This window comes from Sphaeramia orbicularis, chromosome 9, assembly GCF_902148855.1.
Source record: "Sphaeramia orbicularis chromosome 9, fSphaOr1.1, whole genome shotgun sequence".
Lineage (NCBI taxonomy): Eukaryota > Metazoa > Chordata > Actinopteri > Kurtiformes > Apogonidae > Sphaeramia > Sphaeramia orbicularis.
In genome coordinates, this window is record NC_043965.1 from 1,616,427 (window position 1) to 1,638,334 (window position 21,908).

General features: G+C 37.2%; 1 protein-coding gene across 2 annotated transcripts in view; it reads left to right on the forward strand.

Moving 5' to 3' along the window:
- Positions 1–286: 286 nt before the first annotated feature.
- Positions 287–21,908, forward strand: part of LOC115425288 (spermatid perinuclear RNA-binding protein-like) — a 57,874-nt gene continuing 36,252 nt past the window's right edge. For both annotated transcript variants that reach the window (XM_030142722.1, XM_030142723.1), the window contains exons 1-4: positions 287–328; positions 6,585–6,865; positions 11,569–11,749; positions 18,761–18,905. In XM_030142722.1, coding sequence (XP_029998582.1) covers positions 326–328; positions 6,585–6,865; positions 11,569–11,749; positions 18,761–18,905 — 610 coding nt within the window. In that variant the 5' untranslated portion in view covers positions 287–325. The remainder of the gene's footprint in view (positions 329–6,584; positions 6,866–11,568; positions 11,750–18,760; positions 18,906–21,908) is intronic.

A 21,908-nucleotide genomic window follows, 5' to 3' on the forward strand; every position in this document is an offset into this window, starting at 1 on the left:
TTACTGTTTGTTTTATTTTTATTACCTCTCTTTTCTTTCATTTCTTTTTTCTTTTCCTGCTGACCTCTGGGATCAGGTCACACTTATAAAACAGATCACAAACTCAAGTAAAAGTCTAATAAAAAAAATAAAAAAAATAAAAAATGTCCTTCACATGTTTTGTTACATACTTCCTAAACCCTGATCAGCTGTTCTTCTTCTTCTTCTTCTTCCTCCAGTGCAGATCTGCCGTTCCACCGTCCGACTGCATGAAGAGGCCCAGTGACTGGACCCTGGTCCTCACATAGACCCCCCCCCACGACCCCCCCACCCCCACTGCCTGGACATGGTGAGTCACCACCAACACTAATAAACTCACATCAGACTCTTTTCCATTTACCTGGATTCTGGAAAACCTCAGTGTGTTTCCACTCAACTTACCTGGTAATTCCACTGATAGAAGGTTCTAGGACACGGGTGTCAAACATGCGGTCCGGGCCAAATCCGGCCCGCCAAAGGGTCCAGTCTGGGCCCTGGGATGAATTTACAAAGTATATAATTCCACAGTCCAGGCTGTGGAACTCATTTTAGTGTGGGTTCCACATCCAGACCAATCTGATCTACAGTCCAATAAGAACAGCAGAAGAACCCACACAGAAGAACCACTGCAGATTTACTACTGGGTTTGATGGGAGAAAAATAATATAACATTATGTCTATAAGTAATGACAACTTCAATGTTTGTCTTTGTTTTAGTGCAAAAAATAACATTAAATTATGAAAATATTTCCATTTCCAAACTCTCCTGTAACAATGAAATGTGAATAACCTGAACAAATATGAACAACCTGAAATGTCTGTATTAAATTCAGTCCAGTTTGAACTCTTTTCTTCTGTTCCTCAGTGTTTAGTGTCTTTGGAGATCTGATCCAGAATGCACATGGACTAATGAGAAACTGAGGCAGAAGATTGTTAAAAATGCACTGATTTTTCTTAAGAAATTTCAGTTTTTTCAGATTATTCTTTTTTTGTTTGAATAGTTTATAAAAGTAAGTATTTTCGTAAATTGATGGGGTTTTTTTGCACTAAAACACAGACATAAATAGTCAGTTGTCATATTTACAGGTTCTTCTGTTCTTTTTGACTGGTCCGGTCCACTGCAGATCAGATCAGGCTGAATGTGGAACCTGACAGAACAGGAGTTCGGAGCTCTGCTCTGGGACGACGACTGGACTTCTAAGAGTACTCTGAATTCTGGGGGGCGGGCTTGTGGCGCCGCATTATGTAATAATTTTGCAATATGTAATAATGTAATAATTTTTCACCTCATTATGTAATAACGTCGCATTTTGTAACAAAGTTCTTGAACGCATTTTCTAATAAACTTTGACGCATTTTATAATAACTTCCAACTTTCCGTACACCAGTAAGTTTCTTGTCACTTTTACTTAATCAGTGCAGATTTTACTTAATTAGTGCAGGTTTTATCTCTAACTCACAAACACTGGTCTCTTTTCCATTGGACATCTGTGCAAAACTTTACTGATATTTACTAAAAACAGAAGTGCGTAATGTCGGTTTTTCCATTAAATCACAAATGGGATGATTTGTTTATTTATTATCGCGAGATGACACGAGAAGTCATTCCATAAACATGACGACAAACGTAAATATAGTGTTAATTTACAGATATATTCATTATTATTATTATTATTATTATATATTACTCCTCTATCTTGTACTAAATTATAAAATGATTCAGTTTCCTGGTGTGTCCACACACACCCACACGTTTCTTTTTAAATTCTTCTTTTTCTCTTGTAACGTCCGTCAGCATAGATTTTTTTTTGTTTTGTTCATGTGACTCCAGTTGCGGTAAAAATTCTCTCCATTGCAGTTTTGCATGATATACCAATTTCACTACGCCTGAAAAAACCACCTCTTGCCAGAACAAAACTTTTAATCGAAAAATAAGAGTTTTGGCGAAATTGAATTTTTCCATTAGGCAAATTTTTATGCACAAGTTCAAGGTTTTATGGTTAATGTTTTCCCTATTTTTGAAGTATTTTGCTCATTTAACATGTTTTTGTACATTTTATCCTATGAATTTTTGAGTTCAAACTGTATTTTACACCAGTTCTTTCCATGTATTGATCAGATTAGTGGATCCGCAGGTATTAAACAGTTTACATCAGTAGATGGTTTTGGTTTTTGAGGGTTAGCTGAATAAATACAAAATTGCTTAAAATTTTGCTTAAAATATCTGTTTTATTCAGATAGACCAGATAAATAAAACCATTTTCCTGTGTTAAGATCAGGATTCTCATTTTATTGATTCTTCTCTGAAGTAACACATACATAAACTGAGCAGATACGACTGGTTTTATACATATTATAGAACATTTTTCTAGTTTTAGTGACGTTTTTTTCCATTTTAACTCAATTGCTGCAGCTCGGCTTTTAACAGGGACACGCAAACATCAACATATTTCATGTTTTAGCTTCACTCCATTGGTTGCCAGTGCGTTTAAGAGTTGATTTTAAAATTCTTCTATTTGTTTTTAAATGTTTGAATGGCCTTGCCCCCTCCTACCTGTCTGACCTGACCCACCCCTACGCCCCCCCTCGTGCTCTCAGGTCAGATCAGCTGCAGCTTGTGGTTCCAAAAACTAAAAAGAAGCTTTGTGGGGATCGTGCCTTTTCTGTTGTCGCCCCAAAGTTGTGGAACCAGTTGCCCTCAGTTGTTCAACAGGCTCAGTCTGTACCTGTCTTTAAATCACATTTAAAAATGCACTTTTTCTCATTAGCTTTTAATCAGTGAGTGACATGTCTGTCTTTTTTTAAAATTTTTTTTTAATGCTGTTTTTAACAGATTTTAACTTGTCTTTGTTTTTATGATGTTTGTATTGTGTTGCTCGTAGCCCACTTAACACCCTGTGTTTTCACTAGTTTTATTTATTTATTTAATCCCTTGTTTTATGTTTGGTGTACGGCACTTTGGCCAGCTGTAAAGTTCTTAAAGTCCTTTATAAATAAAGTTGGTATGGTATGTTAACTAAATTTTTTACCATTTTAACAAAAATTCTGGCATTTTAACAAAAATTTCTGCCATTTTAACTCAATTTTTTGCCATTTTAAACCTTTTTTGTTTTACTATTTTGTGTTTTTCGTTATTCTAGACACTTACGTTCATATGAAATCTACTGTGGTGTGTTTTATGGTGAATCTCAGCTTTCAGATACCGTTTGTATTTTGTCAGTATGTGAACGGTTCAGAGTTCTGTTTATTTTCTAACGTGTGAAGTCGGTAAATGCAGATTTCATCGTTGACAGATGCTCGTCACCTTCATCGTCGTCGTCGTGTCACAGGTTTTCCTCCGTGTGATTGGACAGAGAAAAGGAAACGTTACCGGAATTAAATCTGATCTGATTTATTTCCCACAAACCCGGCAATGCAATTAATTAAAGCTCCGAACTTCATTATCTCCTAATTGCATCGTGAGGCCGAACTCCAATAAAGAAAAGGAAACAGGTGATCCGGTCTGGTCTGGGCCCTGGTCCAGGTCCGGGTCCAGGTCCAGATCCAGATCCAGGTCTAGGACCCGTGTTGGAGCCGTTAAAGTCTTAATCTGTCATGTAGATGTTGTTAATGTTTGTGTGTGTGTGTGTGTGTGTCGGTGTGTGTGTGTTTGTGTTGCGGTTGTTGACGCTGCTTCAGCCTCGAACGCCCGCGGTGCATCGGTGAGAGATTAGTGAGGTCATGATGAACGACCTCACAACTCCAGCACACGCCCCCGAGACACGAGCAGGAGCATGAATGAGGAAAGCAGAGTCATAAATAACCCACTGTAATGAGGGGGGGGGGGGTGTCTGATGGTGATAGAAGTTTGACCTTGATGCTAAATCCTGGTGGATCTGATTCTGGATCAAATTATGACTGAGTTTATAAATGTAACTGTTAAAGAACGACGTCTGAACCTGAGAGGAGTCAAACATACGAACGTAAAAATGTACAGTCTGTGGACCAAAACAGAGTCCCATCAGGAATAGAATGGAATAGAATGGAATAGAATAGAACAGAATGGGTCTTTGTTGTGAACAGTGAACTCCAGTTTCTCTGCAGATTCAAGTGGAAAACACAAACTGAATAGAAAACACAACCGTTAAACTGAAAACAGACAAAATCCTTCTTCTTTTCCAGAGGACATGAGTGTAAATCCCAGCTCGTCCATAAACGCTCAGTGTGTGAAGTGTTCGGAGGTCGATAATAAAACCCCTTCAGTAAATGTGGATCTGAATGTGACCCCCATCAGTACTGGTCCTGGATCTGCTGCTGATCAGAACCATATATGGACACTTCCACTCATCCACTCTAATATCAAACGTCTCCATCCACATCACGTTTCCTGGTGCATTCTGGGATTTCAGTCCATTTCGGAGCCGTTGCTCTCGGTTATTTTTGACAGCGTTCGTGAACAGGAAGGACAGACGGAAATAAACAACATGTGAAAAGCCTGAAATGAAACCTGTTAAAGGCGTCCGCCCGTAACCGACGGCAACCGCTGGATGCAGGAGACGCGTTTTAGTTGGTTTTCCGTTCATTAGGTTTCATGTGGAGAAAAAAATACCATGAAGGTGCAGACGCTGAGCCTCTGTGTGTACGTCTGTTATCTGCACTGTGATTGGACGAGCTGAAGATGGAGACGCTCAGAGCGTTAGTTTTATGTCCATGAACGGGTTTTTGAAGTTTGAAATAAGGAATAAAAATGGTTGAATGGATGAAAATTCTACAACTAGAGCTGGACACTTACAGAATATATATATAGCCTATTTATGAAGTATTTTGCTCATTTAACATGTTTTTGTACATTTTATCCTATGAATTTTTGAGTTCCAACTGTATTTACACCAATTCTTTCCATGTGTTGATCGGATTAGTGGATCAGCAGGTATTAAACAGTTTACATCAGTAGATGGTTTTGGTTTTTGAGGGTTAACTGAATAAATACAAAATTGCTTAAAATTTTAGCAATATAGCTAAGTGTATAGCTGGACACTTACAGAATATATATATATACAAAATGTAATATGAATAAAAGGGAATTAACCCATAAAAATGTACCAAAACTGGTTAAATGAGAATAAAATGACCAAAATATTTGAAAAATAAGGAAACATGATTAAAAAAAAAACCTTAAAATATGCCATAAAAGTGAACAAATCCTTTTAAAATGAGGAGAAAATTTGGAAAATACTTGTGAAATGCAGAGAATTCATCATTTCATCCCATCCAGAACTCTATATTTATTCAGTTAACCCTCAAAAACCAAAACCATCTACTGATCTAAACTGTTTAATACCTGTTGATCCACGATAAAAAAAATATCGGCTCTGCAATATATCGCGATATTTCATTTCATGATACTGTATCGATACTAAAAAGTACTGTATTTTTAGGTATTTATTAAAATGCAGAAGTGGTGGAGGTTCATTTTTGTTTTTCTTTATTGTGTATATCTTATTTATTCTTAGTTAACACTGTTTTATTAAATAATGGTTATTTGAAGCATCCTAAAGAGGCAGATGATTTTTTCTTGGTTGAGATCGCACAAAATATGAAGAATATGAACATTTGAGCAGGATCTTCAACTGTAATGTCTGTAAAACATAATTTAAGGTTTAAGTTAAAAAAAAAAAGTTTGGTGACATGGCATTAGAATAAAAATAAAAATAAAAATGTGTTTAGTATTTGTGCAAATATCTGGTGTAATTTAATTCTTCTAGGAAATAATCTTAAAAAACAAAAAGAAAACAAAAAAAAAAAAGCCTTTCTAACAGTGTCCTGATATATCGTAATATATATCGTATTGTGATCCAAGCATTGTGATTTGTATCATATCGCTAGATTCTTGCCGATACACACTCCTACTCATAAAAACAGAATAACATCAGCGTATTCAACAGGTTTTAGTCGTAAAACGCTGCTCAGATGAAGACGAAATCAGAAAATCCAAATGGACGCCTAAGGACAGTACGTACAGAGGAAAAAGAACAGGCCCATGTACGGCGCCCTGTGGGACACCAGAAGTAACTGCAGTTCGATGGGTGACTGATTATTAACGTGTAAAAAAGGATGTTCGGGAACTTGTATTAATTTTGTTTTTCGTAAATGTGTATCTGAAGTTGTCTTCATTCGTGGATAATGCGTTGAAGAATGAAAATATGTTGAAATAGAAACAAAAATCCAAATGGACGCCTAAGTACAGAGTAAAAGAACTGGCCCATGTACGGCACCCTGTGGGACACCATAAGTAACAAAAGTTTAGGAACTTGTATTAACTTTGTTTTTCGTAAATGTGTATTTGAAGTTGTCTTCATTCGTGGATAAAGTGTTGAAGAACAAAAATATGTTGAAATAGAAACAAAATCCAAATGGAATCGGCTTTTTATCCGACACCTGTCAAACTCAGAGTAAAACTGAAGGATTAGCGTTTCCGTAAATGTATTTAGTTCATGACATGACCTGTGATGATAACATTTCCGTCCTTCTGCAGAAACGATTCCTCCGAACGCCGCTCCTAACATCTTCCCTTTGTTTTGACGCAGAGGTCTTTCCGATCGTTCGCCAACGACGACCGCCACGTCATGGCCAAACACGCCAGCATCTACCCGGCGCCGGAGGAGCTGGAGGCGGTCCAGACCATGGTGTCCACGGTGGAGGGGGCGCTCAAGAAGGTCTCTGATTGGATGGACGGCCTCGCCCGACCCTCAGGGAAGATCTGCGCCCAGGACGGACACGGAGACGGAGAAAGAGACGGAGACGGAGACGGACACGGAGACGGACACGGAGACGGCGTGGACCAGGACCAGGACGCCACCAGAGACAGGTTTGTACAAGAAGGTTTTAACACCGCTGTCAGCGTGTGTCACTGTCCAAATACTTATGGACATCAATGTAGAATAAGTCCATAATGAGGCGTTTACTGACCTGTAGGAAAATCTGGCCTGGATTCAAGTCAGACATCAACTTTATTCACAACAGGATTTAATGTGTTACTTCTGTCTGTGTTTGTGTGTGGCGTTCAGGTCCATTTTAATCCATAATGAGGCATTCACTGACCTGCAGGAAAATCTGTTCTAGACCCAAGAATCAGACGTTAACTTTAGTCACAACAGGATTTAATGTGTTCATTTTGTCTGTGTGTGTGTGTGTGTGTGTGTGTGTGTGTGTGTGTGTGAGACGTTCAGGTCCATTTTAGCCCATTTTAGTTCATAATGAGGCGTTTACTGACCTCCAGGAGAATCTGTCCTGGATCCAAGAGTCAGATGTTAACTTCAGTCACAATAGGATTTGATTTGCTACTTTTGTCTCTGTGTTCATGTGTAACATTCAGGTTCCTTTTAGTCTGTTGTAGTCCATAATGATGCGTTTACTGACCTGCAGGAGAATCCACTCTGGATTATATTTTACAGTAATGGATGAAATTATTGGTCTCTTATGAAAACCTTTAAAGTATTTTCAAATGCTGATAAACAACAGCGGAAAATATTTTTTAACACTGTTCTTTTCAACATCTTAGTTTTATTTTGAATTCACAAAGAAAAAGAAAAAAAAAACACATTTATTTCCATTGATATAGATGAATATATGTGTGCTAATATAGACTGATATAGTTTATTTGTTGTATTGTAATAAAGAGGTGGATTAAATAAATATCAATAAATATTAATATTGTTCTCCTCTTCCTGCTCCTAAATAACTTTACAAGTGTTTGAATAATTGTTTTCATATAATAGTTTTCATTTCATTTTTTTATTTTATGTTGATTCTTTGTTTCAGAGTGTTTTCTTTTGTTGGTTGTTTTGTATTTTTTATGTGTCAGAAATAAAACATTCAGTCCTTCCAGATGTAACTGATGCTGTAATTTCCTAAATGTGCTCCAGAATATTCTGAACATTTATGTTTTGGATTTCAAACTGCATACATTTACATTTTATTTTGCAAAAAAAATCTGCTAAATGTTGCTGTTCTTGTGTGTTTTAACCCTCACGTACTTCTGCCTTCAACACGACGGGCAGACACTGAAGTAAACGTCTTTGTTTGAATAAAAATCACATTTACTCTTTGTATTTGATTTGTATTTCAACAACGTTCCATGAAGTCTGAGTAAAAACTGCTGACTGAGGCTTCTGTGGAGGATTGGACAAAGGAAACGTTATTGATTTTTTTACAATGTATTTGGGAGAATTTGTTCATTTACTGGAAACAAAATGAGACAAAAGCAGAAATGGACGGACTCATGAGGAGCTGAACTCCAACAGAGCAGGTTTCATGGGTTTAAAAGGCCTTTAATCACAACTAATAGAAGTGGAATGAGCTTCGGTTCAGAAATGAAACTGATGCTGTTGATGCTCACAAAGAAGGAGGAGGAGTCACAAAGTTCAGCTTTTTACACATTCAGCAAAAACACACAAATGTGTTCAGTTTCACAGTTTGAAGAACGAGAACAACGTCCATATTGTTCCTGTTTCCTGTAGAAGAACGTTGGTTCATTCTGCCGTCGGTATACTTCTTTTTTTTTTTTACTTAGTGCTCGACAAAATATTGTGACGGGGTAACAAAGACAAACAAACAAACAAAAGACAATTCATAAGACAGAGACATTAAGCAAAACAAATATATATATATACATATACATACATATATATATATATTGTGTGTGTGTGGTTATTTATAATTTTTTTTTTATTATTTAATTTTATTAAGAGTTCCATTAAAAGTACTATACAAATAAAATGTGTTGTTATTATTATTATTTTTATTTTTGTGTGTGTGTGTGTGTGTGTGTGTTCAGAAAAGGGTTTTAAATAATAGTATAGAAAGAAGTGTAGGGGAAAGAAAAGAAATAAATAGAAATAAAAGTAAAGAAATAAAATAAACAAATGAATAAATTAAAAAATATATATATTTTTGGGGATTATTGATTTTGCTGTTTATTTTTATTTTTTTTTAATTTATTCATTTATTTTTATTTATTTACTTTTTATTTTTATTTATTTATTTTCTTGCCATCAGTATCCTTGACAACGGTGCTGATGAAGATCTGGAGTCGGTCCCTTAGCATCTTCAACGGCAGCTCACTGATACAAATATATGCTAATGCTAATGCTAGGTAGTGTATATGCATTTGATTAAATGCAGAAACTGAATTTCCCCACAGGCAGGATAAAGATAATAAAGTTAACCTTAACCTTTTCGTTAACCTTTTTTTAGACGCAACGTAGTGGTGCTGAACATGTTAGCTAGACAGCAGCCCACTCTGTGTTAGCATTAGCATTAGCAGAATTTTCTGGTGTCAAATCAAGGCTTCAGAATGATTTTGTCCATAAGTTAAAGTGGCAGCTCACTGATACTCATTTATGCTACGTGCTAATGCTAATGCTAGGTGGTACATATTGTAATGGCAACTTAACATATATTCTATATTACATGTGTTTGGTTGAACTCTGTATTATATGAGACTGGGTTTTCTTCCTGTTGGACAAATGATAGTGTTGCACTCTGTGTTTGGTCTCGGACATAAGGACATCTGTGTTGGAAACAGTTTTCTCACAGGAGTTATCTCTTGCAGACATTCCATTCTAGCACACATGGGTTATCGTTGTGACACAGAGAGAGCATGATTTTTTTTTATCAGTTTTCATATAAGAGACAATGACGACTGTAATTTGTTGTACACTCATGCAGACAGCGTTGCCTCTGTGCAACCTGTACCTGGAGCTCCAATTAACTTTAAACTGAAGACGTCTGAATCGACCATTTCTTATTTTGAGGATGAATGAGCAGAGTATTTTTTCCACAACAATATGCATTTGATTAAATGCAGAAACTGAATTTCCCCACAGGGATGATAAAGATAATAAAGTTAACCTTAACCTTTTCGTTAACCTTTTTTTAGAGGCAACGTGGTGGTGCTGAACATGTTAGCTAGATAGCAGTGCACTCTGTGTTAGCATTAGCATTAGCAGGATTTTCTGGTGTCAAACCAAGGCTTCAGAATAATTTTGTCCATAAGTTAAAGTAGCAACTCACTGATACTAATGTATGCTACATGCTAATGCTAATTGCTAATGCTAGGTTCTGTGTATGTATCGGCTTGTTAAGAGGTGATGTAATAGGTCATGTGATATTTCTGTTTCCGAACAAATCCAAGATGTGCAACTCACTGTAAAAATGACTGAACCGAATACTTAGTTTACATCAGAAAGTACTTTTGTGATCGTGTCGGAGCAGGTGAAAAAGGGTCGGAACTGTTCTGAGTCGTAGTTCTGTCGTCGTTAACAGATGCAGAACCATCACAGGCAGCGTCCAGGCCAAAATATCGGTTCTGCAATATATCGCAATATTTCATTTCACGATACTTTATCGATATTAAAAAGTACTGTATGAATATTTTTAAATATTCAGACATGGTGGAGGTTCATTTTTGTTTTTTTGTCTTTTATTTCTATATCTTCATGGGTATTTTGCTCTGTTGTTTGTATAATACAAAGCTAGTATTGGGATATTGCAGGTCATGCATAGTTTTTTTTAAATTGATAACACTAGTCGCTTTTCCATTTTCCCTCATATTGCGTAAATATAACTTGCACATAAAAATTTACCAAATGGAAAAATGACAATTTTGCCAAAACTCTCGTTTTTTGATTAAAAGTTTTACGCTGGCAAGAGGTGGTTTTTCAGGTGTGGTTAAATTGGTATATCGCGCAAAACTGCAACAGAAAGACCTTTATCTACAACTAGTCACATGAATCCTACTGTATAATGCACATTTTGGCCCCGCCCCGTGTCCATCCCATCGATGTCCGTCCGTCCAATCGATGTTGCAAAACATCAAAACAGGAGGGCGTTTGGGTGCAATGCCACTGTTGCACCACAGGGGGGGTACAATGCCGCTAGTAAAAATAAAAAACAATGTTGACGGACGTTACAAGTGAAGAAGAGTAGTTTTAAAACAAACATGGTGCAGTATGTGTGGACGCACCAGGAAACTGAATCATTTTATAATTTTGTACGGGATAGAGCGGTAATACAGAATAATAATGAATATATCTGTAAATAAACATCATGTTTACATTCATCACCATGTTTATGGAATGACTTCTTGTCTCGTCTCATGATGATAAAGGATGGGGGGGGGGGGTGTCGGAGCGGGGTGATTAGCAGTCCATACTTGTCGCAGTAAAGAACACCATAAAATAACAGAGTATTTACATCAGTAATATAATTCCTCTTCTGCACCAGAAACTGTCACTACTCAGTGGTGTCCTCCATCAGCTGCCACAGTACTGTGGTAGAAAAATGCACAAAAGAATGAACTGAAGTATACTGCATACATGAGCACAGTACTGTGGCAACACGAGGGTAATGCGTTCATGGAACAGGATCTGTGATTGGCTCTGGTACAAATGCTAACATCTGATTGGTCTGTGGTTATAGACACGCCCATATTTTGTGTGTCAGTAGACATTACCAGTATTTATAGAAACAGTTAGAATTCAGATTTTTTTACTGTCCATCTCCCCTCAGGTCCGACGCCCTGACTCCGGCCGTGGCGCCGGCGCTGTGCGGGGTGACCCGGGTGGGTCTGGTGGCTGAAGGCCTCCTGATCAAAGGGGACCTGGACCTGGAACTGGTTCTGATGTGCAGAGACAAACCCACCAAAGTGCTGCTGTACACGGTCAGCGCTAACCTGCCGCTGCAGATCCAGGTAGGAGGACGCACCCATGGACGGACACAAACAGTCTAGAACACAACAGGGTGGAGCTGAGGGGGAGGGGGCGGAGCTTAGAGCAGCAGAGTGCAGTCAGAGAGAGAGACATGGAAGATTTTTATGACTTTTATTAGTGTTTTAATGAGGTTTTAGCGTTGAATTCATGTCCATAATTGTATAGAATAGTGATAGCGTAGTTTTGGAGTGTTCTACTGGTGTGTTTTTGTCAAGTTTCCTTGTTTTTCTCTGTATTTTTTCCAGTTTGTAGAGTTGATTGATAGTTGTATTGTATCTGTAAATCTTCTCTAAATGTGTGTATAGGGCTGTGCAATTAATCAAAATTCAATTACGATTTCGATTATTACACTCAACGATTGCAAAAATTATGTAATCGAGAAAAAACGATTATTAATGTGCATTGTGTGTACATGTGTGATGTGCTTTTTCCATGAACATGTGAACACTGGCTCCACAGTTTGAACCCTTCAGACCTGATACACAACTGAGCTGTAGATGAGACACATTTAGACAAATGAAACTGTAGATTTGGACGACTGTTGTATCTCTGAACTCTTTTCTTAGTCCTTGTAGAGTTAATGTTGTTGTTTTGTCATTTATGCCTGAGGTTATTTATAATAAGGCATTAGAAAAGTTTATTGAAACAGGATTAAAAACACTCACATTTTTTGTTCTAAAATCAGCAGATTTGTTAAAGTAGAATTACACTGTACACCAGGGTTCTCAAACTCCTGTTCTTTCAGGTTCCACATTCAGTCTGATCTGATCTGCAGTGGACCCAACCAGTAAAATAAGAACAGAAGAACCTAGAAATAATGACAACTGACAATTTTTGTCTGTTTTAGTGCAAAAAACTGCCATTAAATTATGAAAATACTTACTTTTATAAACTATCCAAACAAAAAAAATGTGAATAACCTGAAAAAACTGACATTTCTTCACAAAAATCAGTGCAATTTTAACAATATTATACTTCAGTTTCTCATTAGTCCATGTGCATTCTGGATCACATCTACAAAGACACTAAACACTGAGGAACAGGAAGAAAAGAGTTCAAATTGTGTTTAATTTTCTTTAGACATTTCAGGTTGTTCATATTTGTTCAGGTTGTTCACATTTTATTGTTACAGGATAGTTTGTAAATGTAAATATTTTCATAATTTAATGTTATTTTTTGGACTAAAACAAAGACAAATATTTGAAGTTGTCATTATTTATAGACATAATGTAATATCTTTGTTTTTTTCACATCAAACCCAGTAGTAAATCTGCAGTGGTTCTTCTGTGTGGGTTCTTCTGCTGTTCTTATTTGACTGTAGATCAGATTGGTCTGGATGTGGAACCCACACTAAAATGAGTTCCACAGCCTGGACTGTGGAATTTATACACTTTGTAAATTCATCCCAGGGGTCGGGTTGGACCTTTTTTGGGCCGTATTTGGCCCCCGGGCCGCATGTTTGACACCCCTGCTGTATTTGAACTAATCAGAGAACATGTTAGTGCAGATACTGAGCTGAATTTCACTAAATAAATCGGTTCTTTTCCGTCTTTAACCTCCTCATTGGATCGGATCCGTCGTCTTAAACCCTCTGTGGTGTTTGACCCTCCAGCAGCTCTTTGAACTCGTCTGTTCATCTGTTCATCTGTTTTTTCTGTTTTTTTCTGTTGTTGTTGGACCTCCAGTTCTTCTTCATTTCTTATTCTGCAGCTGGAGCTTCAATCTGACGCATCGGGCAAAATAAATAATTTGTGAGGGCAAAAATGTTTTCATTCCCAAAGCAGATAAGAGAGTTTTTTTTATTTTCGAAGCAGAGAAATCAGACACAGAGGAGCAGATGTAATGGAGGAGGAAAAGTGGAGGGTTCCACACAGAGCAGATGTGATTTATCTGACGTTCACTCTCCTTGAAACGTCTGAGACGGCAGGAAAATAAATAAATAAATAAATAAATAAGCAGCCGTCACACTTGAGTTTGTGTCCGCAGACACACACATGCTCTGTATGTTTTACATGGGCTTTCAGTTTCTCAGATTTAACCCTTACAGACCCACAGCTGTTTTTGCTCCAGTTTCCAGATGAATTATTCTCTATATTTAACATTTATTTCACCCTTACAGACCCAGTGGTACTTTAATGTCACTTCCCAAATGAGTTTTTTTCTCTATATTTAACCTTCCTTGAGCAATTTATCACCATTTATTGTAATATTATCTTCTGTATTTTGTGTTTTTTTTTTCAGTGAAAATCAGATATATTCCTATATTTAATTCACTGATCTGAACTGTCATATTTTTAACCCTTTAAATGCCATGTTTATAGTGGAAACAAACCATATTTAACTATATTTTTGATGCAAAAAAAAAAGGTTTTTTTCAATATTCTACATAAAAGTTGTCAGTGATTAACACCAACATTGTTTAATATACATTATTATTATTTTTTGTTCTAGACCAAATGTTCTAAAATACTGGCACCGGTCACTAACTGTCTATAAAATACTCAACTAAAAATCAAGCTATTAAATATTACAAATTTACTTTTCTACTTTAATTTGAATTTTTTTGAAGCACCGTCAGCCCTAATCATAAATATCAAACATTCATTTATTTTACATTTTCTTTAATCCTTTAATAACCCTATTTTAACCCTATTTTGTTCATGATATGACTAGATTTTTTTGATACAAAATACACAAAACATGAATTTTTTCCAATATTCTACATAAAAGTTGTCATTGATTAACACCAACATTGGTTAATATACTTTTTTTTTGTTCTAGGTCAAATATTAAATGCTAAAATGTGTCAGTGTGTATTTAGCACTCACTTGTTTATAATATGATGATTTTAGTGGATGGGTCATAATTTTAAAAATCAGGTAAAAAATGAAAAACTTTTGAACTCTGACCAAAAACAAACTGTGAAGATAATATGACCTGCACTTAGAACAAACTCTTTTAATCATTCGGAAAATGTAGAACATTAGCCCAAATTTGGACTAAATATTGATATTTAGTTTTTCTGTAACATCATATTTACCAAACATAAAATTTACTCAACTCTTGAGTCAATTGGGTCCAAAAAGTCCAAAAACTTATATAAAAATAGTAAAAATAAAGCAGTAAATGTTTAATCTGATGAAACACAAAAACTAACAATGAACCAAAGCCAATATTTCAGCTCATGTTTGACATCCCAGCATTTAAAACCTTTATTATATGGAAAATAACTAATGTTTTATGTGTATTTTTCATAAATAACAACAGTTGAAGAGTTAAAATCCTTAAAATAAATGAATGAATGATAGTTTTGATTAGGGTTGAATTTAAGAGATTAATGCAAAAAAAAAAAAAAAAGTTTTTACAGCAGTTTTTTGTTTTTGTTTTTGTTTTTTAGAAGTGGATGTTTTAGTCCTGAATGAATAAATGAAACTGAAGGTTTATGAATAATCTGTGTATTTTCCTTGAAAACCAGGCAGACACAGTTTCTAATCACAGAATCATCCTCAATCATTTCAATGTGACTTTTTCACTAAACGCTGCTGCTCTATTTTTATACTGTTTCCTTTTTACATCCTGTACAAATGAAGGTTAACGCCCACAACCGCCCTGAACTCAGATCAAATATATATACACACACACATATATATATATATATATATATATATATATATATATATGGAAAATAGTCCATAAGTTAACCTTTAAGGAGCAGAGTTGAGTGTTTTGTGTTTACTTTGTGACCCTTACAGTTTGACTTTATCCTCATTGTGATGGTTGACCATGTGGAGGAGGAAACAGCAGGAGGCTGGAATAATCTTCACTGCAGTATGATTTATGTACAGTGTTTGCCCAGGGGACATCGCTGATTGAGCTGTGTTAGTGAAAAAAAAACTAAAAAAAAAATTTAAAAAAAGCTAAACTAACTGATGAAAAACAGTTTGACAAAACATAAGGAAAATCAGTCTTCAACAACAGAAACTAAAGCTCAGCCCATGGCTACAGGAAACCAGCTTCAGCGTCCTGCTTCACTGAAGCAGAGCCACACTTCTCCTCCAGGCTTTTTATAGCTGTTGCCCCTCCCACATGAACAAACCAATCACAAATGTTCAATTTACCTTTCAATTAACATTTACTGGAATAACACTGATATCTTGACCTAAACCTCATTTCACTACTTTTATTTAATACTTCCCCAAAAAGTCTCCAACAGTTTAAACCTGGTTCAGACCATTTTAAAGGTGAACTAGTGGCCAGCTCACAGAACTCCCCTCTGATGGCTGCCACCCTTGGTACGTTCCTGATGCCCTCTGCTATAAAAGCTTTGGGAACCTCCCTCTTCCTGTTTGTCTGTCAGGCCTGGACTCTGGTGATGAGATGGAGAGAGCATCAAACAGGTAACAAAAGGAACAAAAGGAACAACAGGAACAGACTAAGCTGTGCAAAGTGTGTTTTGACCTGTGGGCCCAGAATGGAACTATTTCTAAGGATGCAAAAATAATAAATATGAAATGAAAATATGATTAATAGAAACAAACAAAACTAGACCAGCTAAGCTAGCAGGTCCAAACCCATGCTCCCCCGTCACTCCGACCCAGGCCCAGGCCCAGACCCAGACCCAGGCCCAGGCCCAGACCCAGACCCAGACCCAGGCCCAGAGCCTGAGAACAGAGGATATGGGCTGCCACCATGACACTCACGCTTCACAGTTTCACTCCATTTGTGCATCTTTACTCTTAACATTGATCATTAATCAGAATCTGAAGACTTTATTATTAACAGGGGAAATGATCACGTGTTACAGTTTCTCCATTTAAATGTAATAAAAAGAAGCAGGAAAGGAATGATCGATTAAACAAATCATTTAATTATCAATACTTAATACTCCTGAAAGACAATAATGCATTTGTGTTCTCTGTAGGAGCAAGGTTCTAATAGTTTTGGATTTTTCATTATAGTTTGTTTTTATTTAGTCTTGACTTTTTTTTTTTCTCTAATTCAGTTCGTTTTAATTCGTTTTTAGAGCAGGTTTGCTAGTTTTTATTAGTTTTCATTTTTTTCTAAATGCTTAGTTTTAGTTCAGTGGTCTCTTTTCTCTTCTTCTCTGTGCTCCTATTCAAATCAGTCCCAGACAGGACTCTGCTGCTTTAGTCTCCATGTTTCCAGGTAGAGTGGGGACCAGAAGACGACTGGAAACCACAAGTGAACACAAGTGACGGAGCAAAAAGTGTCGTATGGAGACGCTAGCTAAAATTGCTAGAACAAAATAAATCCATTTTGTATCAATCTGATGCTGATAAAGATGAAAACAGGAATTTTTGTCGTAATTTTTATCCATTTTAGTTTTGTAAACACATAATACAGTTTCAGTTAGTTATGGTTTTTTTCTTTTAATTCTAGTTTTTATTTATTTCAGTTAACAAAAATGTTTTTACAATTCTAGTTTTTGTCATTTCATTAGTTTTCGCTAACGATAATAACCTTGTGTAGGAGACAAGAGTTTCACAGCACGAAAAGAAAAGAAAAGAAAATGTATGTGATAAAACTGTCGCCTCATGCTGTTTCCATTCAAGACGATTATTTAATGAAAAAAAGCCCAAACATTTCCTGACCCGGGTCCCGGGTCCCGGGTCCCAGGACCCGGGTCCTGGATCCTGGGTCCTGGGTCCTGGGTGGAGTCTCCTTCAGATTCAGGTCCTGGAGTCTGAGGGTTCTGTTCAGGATCTCAGCTGTTCCCAGGACGGTTCTATGAGTGTAGAACAGACGTCTGTCGTGCTCTGAACTGGATCAAAATAATCACTGAAACTCATTCCAGTGGATTTTCCGACATGAAAATCAAACGTATAAAGGGTTGAATAGTTCTGTTTTCATGTTGAACAGTTGAATGTGAGTCATGGGACTGAACTCTGAGTCAGTCCAGCCTTCATCACCATCACCATCATCATCACAGTTATTATGTTTATAATGTTTGATCATATTCGGTCCGTGCAGAGGAACAGTGAACACGTTCAGACGGAATCAGACCTAAAACATCTGCTGGATTTGGTTCATCCTTCTGTTTCTACGTTTATCGGTTTTATTTCTGTGTTTTATCGTCACTGTGGCGTCTGTTAAACATTTCACTGGAACATGAGCGCTGTTGTAATTATCTCCTAATCAGCTGATCATCATTATTGATCTGACTGCAGTGGTTTTACAGAAAGCCGTGAACGGTTCAGATGCAGATCAATAACAGATCAATAAAAGCCTGTGAATGAAACCGACTCAACCCCTGGATTCCAACAGATTCCATCTGCTTCATCATCATCATCATCATCATCATCATATTATTATTATTATTATTATTATTATTATTATTATTATTATTATTATTATTATTATTATTATTATCTTATTTATTTTTTATCTTCTAATTCTGATAATATGTGTTTAAACAGTGTTTAATCTGATCTGATCTGATGTGATCTAATAGTGTCTTAAAAAAGAAAAGATATTTAAGTCAGTTTTTTTTTTTTTTTTTTTTTTTTTGGACTAATTCAGACTTCTTGACGGTGACGCTCCAGTTAAACATGTTTTTATAAATATACAGATATAAACGTTTAACTGTTTAATCCAGTAGTGTTTGTTTGTACATGAGTTTAGACCTGGTTCATTCTGTGGGTTTAGTGAAAAAAAACAACAACACTGGTTCAGTGTGTGTTTGTTTGTGTATCTGTGCATGTGTTTATGTACTTGTGCGTTCCTGTATCTGTGTGTTTGTGTGTTTGTGTGGTAGTTTGGGTGTTTCTGTGGTTGTGTGTGTGTTTGCGTATCTGTGTGTGTTTGTGCGTTAGTGTGTTTGTGTATCTGTGCATGTGTGTGTTTGTGTGTGTGTTTGTGTATCTGTGTGTGTGTTTGCGTCCATGCTCGTCGTCTCGTTCATATCTGTCCATATCTGTCCATACATGTGACATCACACTCTTACTTAACGGTTGACGCCCCTTCGTTTACAGACGATGACAGATGACAGGTATGAGGTCCACTCCTGCGTCCCCGAGGCTGCGATCCGGGTCTGCAGGACCACAGACCCCCGCCTGACCCTGAAGGTCACCCTGTCCTCTTTAGCCATGAGGGATGACCGCGGCGCCACGGATTCAGGTAAGACCCCGCCTTTTCCCACAGCTCCGCCCCCTAACCCCGCCCCCTGCAGCACCTTCTGCTCAGGATGATGTATTTGACCTTTATGTAACTATGGAGACGGGGGCGGGACTTACAGGAAGGAACGGAGGTATAGAAGTACTGAAACAGGAGACAGAAACGGGAAACAAACAGGAGGAGGTGGTGGAGGTGGGGGTGGATGGGGGGGGGGTGGATGGGGGGGGTGATATGGATCTGGGTCAGTGGAAACGGCAGATGGTGGCTGAGGACTGATTCCACCCGGGAAGTGTGGCGATGGGAGGTGAAAAAGGAGACGTCAGTGTCAGGTGTCGCCTCACATCGTCCTCCATCACAGATCAGGGGGGAGGAGTCAGCAGTCCAGATTTAAGGGGGGGGGCGGGGCATTCAAGGGTAGAAACAGACTGATCCGGTAGAGACTGAATCAGTGAGAACCATCCACACTAAAAACTCTGATCAGTACTGGATTTATAGAGTAATCAGATTATTATTGATCATATAAACAGGATAATCTGATTACAATAAATCAGATTAACTCACCTGGAACACAACAGCAAAGTAACAGCCCACCCCCACAAAAAAAAAAAACAAAACAAAACACATTTACCAATAAATTCTTACTATGTATTGAAATGTTCCACTGAGTTAAAGACGTGTTGAGTGTATTGAAATAATTGGGGTTTTTTTTAAACAAAATGAGCAAATTACAGTGAAGTATCACATTAAATACGAACATTTCTATCATTATTAAACAGGAAACAGCAGATGTGACATATTGTCTCGGACACTGCAGGTGTGTGTGTCTCCGAACTATAAAGAAAAAAATACAGACAAGTACTTGTTATAATCACCCATCCAAAACCATAATAACATTTAAAAAAAAAAAAAAAAAAAAAAGGAAACTAAATTGCTTGAATTTCATTCAAAGTCCCTTTAACAGTGGTGTAGTGGTCCCTGGAGAAGGGGGTGTACTCTAAATTTTTGCTTTTTTTTTTTTTTTTTTAGGTAGTTGACTACTCTAGTTTACCCAAAAATCCATCAGTAGTATTTGTTCACTATTATGAAATTATCATGACTTGATGATGACATGATCATGACAGCTGCATGAATGGAAATGGATTCAACATTCATAACGTTAGCCTTTCATAATGTTAGCCTTTCATACTGTGAGCCTTTCATAACTTTCACAATGGTAGCCTTTCATACCATTAGCCTTTCATAGCTTTCATAACATTAGCCTTTCATACCGTTAGCCTTTCGTAACATTAGCCTTTCATAACTTTCAAAATGTTAGCCTTTCATAACATTAGCCTTTCATAACTTTCATAACAGCCTTTCAAAATGTTAACCTTTCATACCATTAGCCTTTCATAACTTTCATAACGTTAGCCTTTAATAACGTTAGCTCTTCATAACATTAGCCTTTCATAACTTTCATACCGTTAGCCTTTCATACATTGGCCTTTCATAACATTAGCCTTTCATAATGTTAGCCTGTCCTAACATTAGCCTTTCATAACTTTCATAACGTTAGCCTTTCATAACGTTAGCCTTTCATAACATTAGCCTTTCATAACTTTCATAACATTAGCCTTTCATTATGTTAGCCTTTCATAACGTTAGCCTTTAATAACATTAGCCCTTCATAACATTAGCCTTTCGTAACTTTCATACCGTTAGCCTTTCATAAGTTGGGCTTTCATAACATTAGCCTTTCATAATGTTAGCCTACTCTGCCTCTGATTGGCTCATCAGTCCTCATGTCTAAAGTTAACCAATCTAATCAGTGAAGGCAGTGAGTACTAGCCAATTAGAGGCAGAGTAGGGCGGGTCATGGCTTCACTGTCCGAGGGGAAAAAATACGACTGAATGGTGCGAATCGGGGGGGATTTAAAAGTGGGTATACGCAATTACTGACTGAAAAATAATTAAACGTCATATTCCGTCGTATACTCTGGACTAAACCACCGCCTTCAGCAGATCAGACTTACGCTGTAGAAGTCCAGGCTTCTGCTTCAGTCAAACCCCTCCGTTCGTTTCCTGCACAAACTGGGAACCAAATGAAAAATGAATGAAAGCGAGAAGTCAGAAGTGAAGAGCCGAGGCGTTCACGGTCCCAAACCCAGTGGGAAAATACTGAACTGAGGCATCACACAAGGTGGAAAAATGGATTGTGTCCGACGGGGGAGAACAAATCCATTTTCCTTCAGGTTCAACATGATGTCAGCACAAACCAGGCCGGCCTTTTCCTCCGGTCCGCTGTGTTTTCACACCGTGGACGCCCATAAATACCTGCGTCCGTCCGTCTGTCCATCTGTCCGTCCGTCCGTCTGTCTGTGGTGGAAGCACAGTGACCACAGGACGTTTTATCGGCTGACGGACAGGTTGATTTGCTGATGAACACGAACGCACGTCAGCGTTTTTGACAGATTTAAACACAAACGAAAACCTGTCCTCAGGCTCAGCTCATCATTTCAGTTTACAGCTGGATGAGTTAGTGAGCCGTGAACGACGTCCGACGATCTGTTCGCACACGAGAGAAATTAAACATTAACGGTAAAAATATGAACTGGCATTATGGACAAAAGTATGTGGACAAAAGTATGTGGACACGTTGAATCCAGGTGTTTCTTTTCTAACGGGTCTGGGATACAAAACAATAGTGACTAATGTAAGAATATAGTTTTATATTATGGGATAGATATCATATTGATTATTAATATTGATGTTTCAAGGACACCTTACAGCTGTAGACATGATGTGTCCCAATATTTATGTCCATGTAGTTTAGAAACATCAATATTTCCTTAAAGTTTAATGGGAGATTTTTCTTCCTCAGTCAGATGTGAAGAAAGTAGATGGTTAGATGTGGTAAAGAAAAATATTATTTACAGTCAGAGCAAGAAAAATATTTTAGGGATGTAGAAGAAGAACATTTAAAATCAGAGTTATGGATAATATATATATATATGTTTACAGAGATAA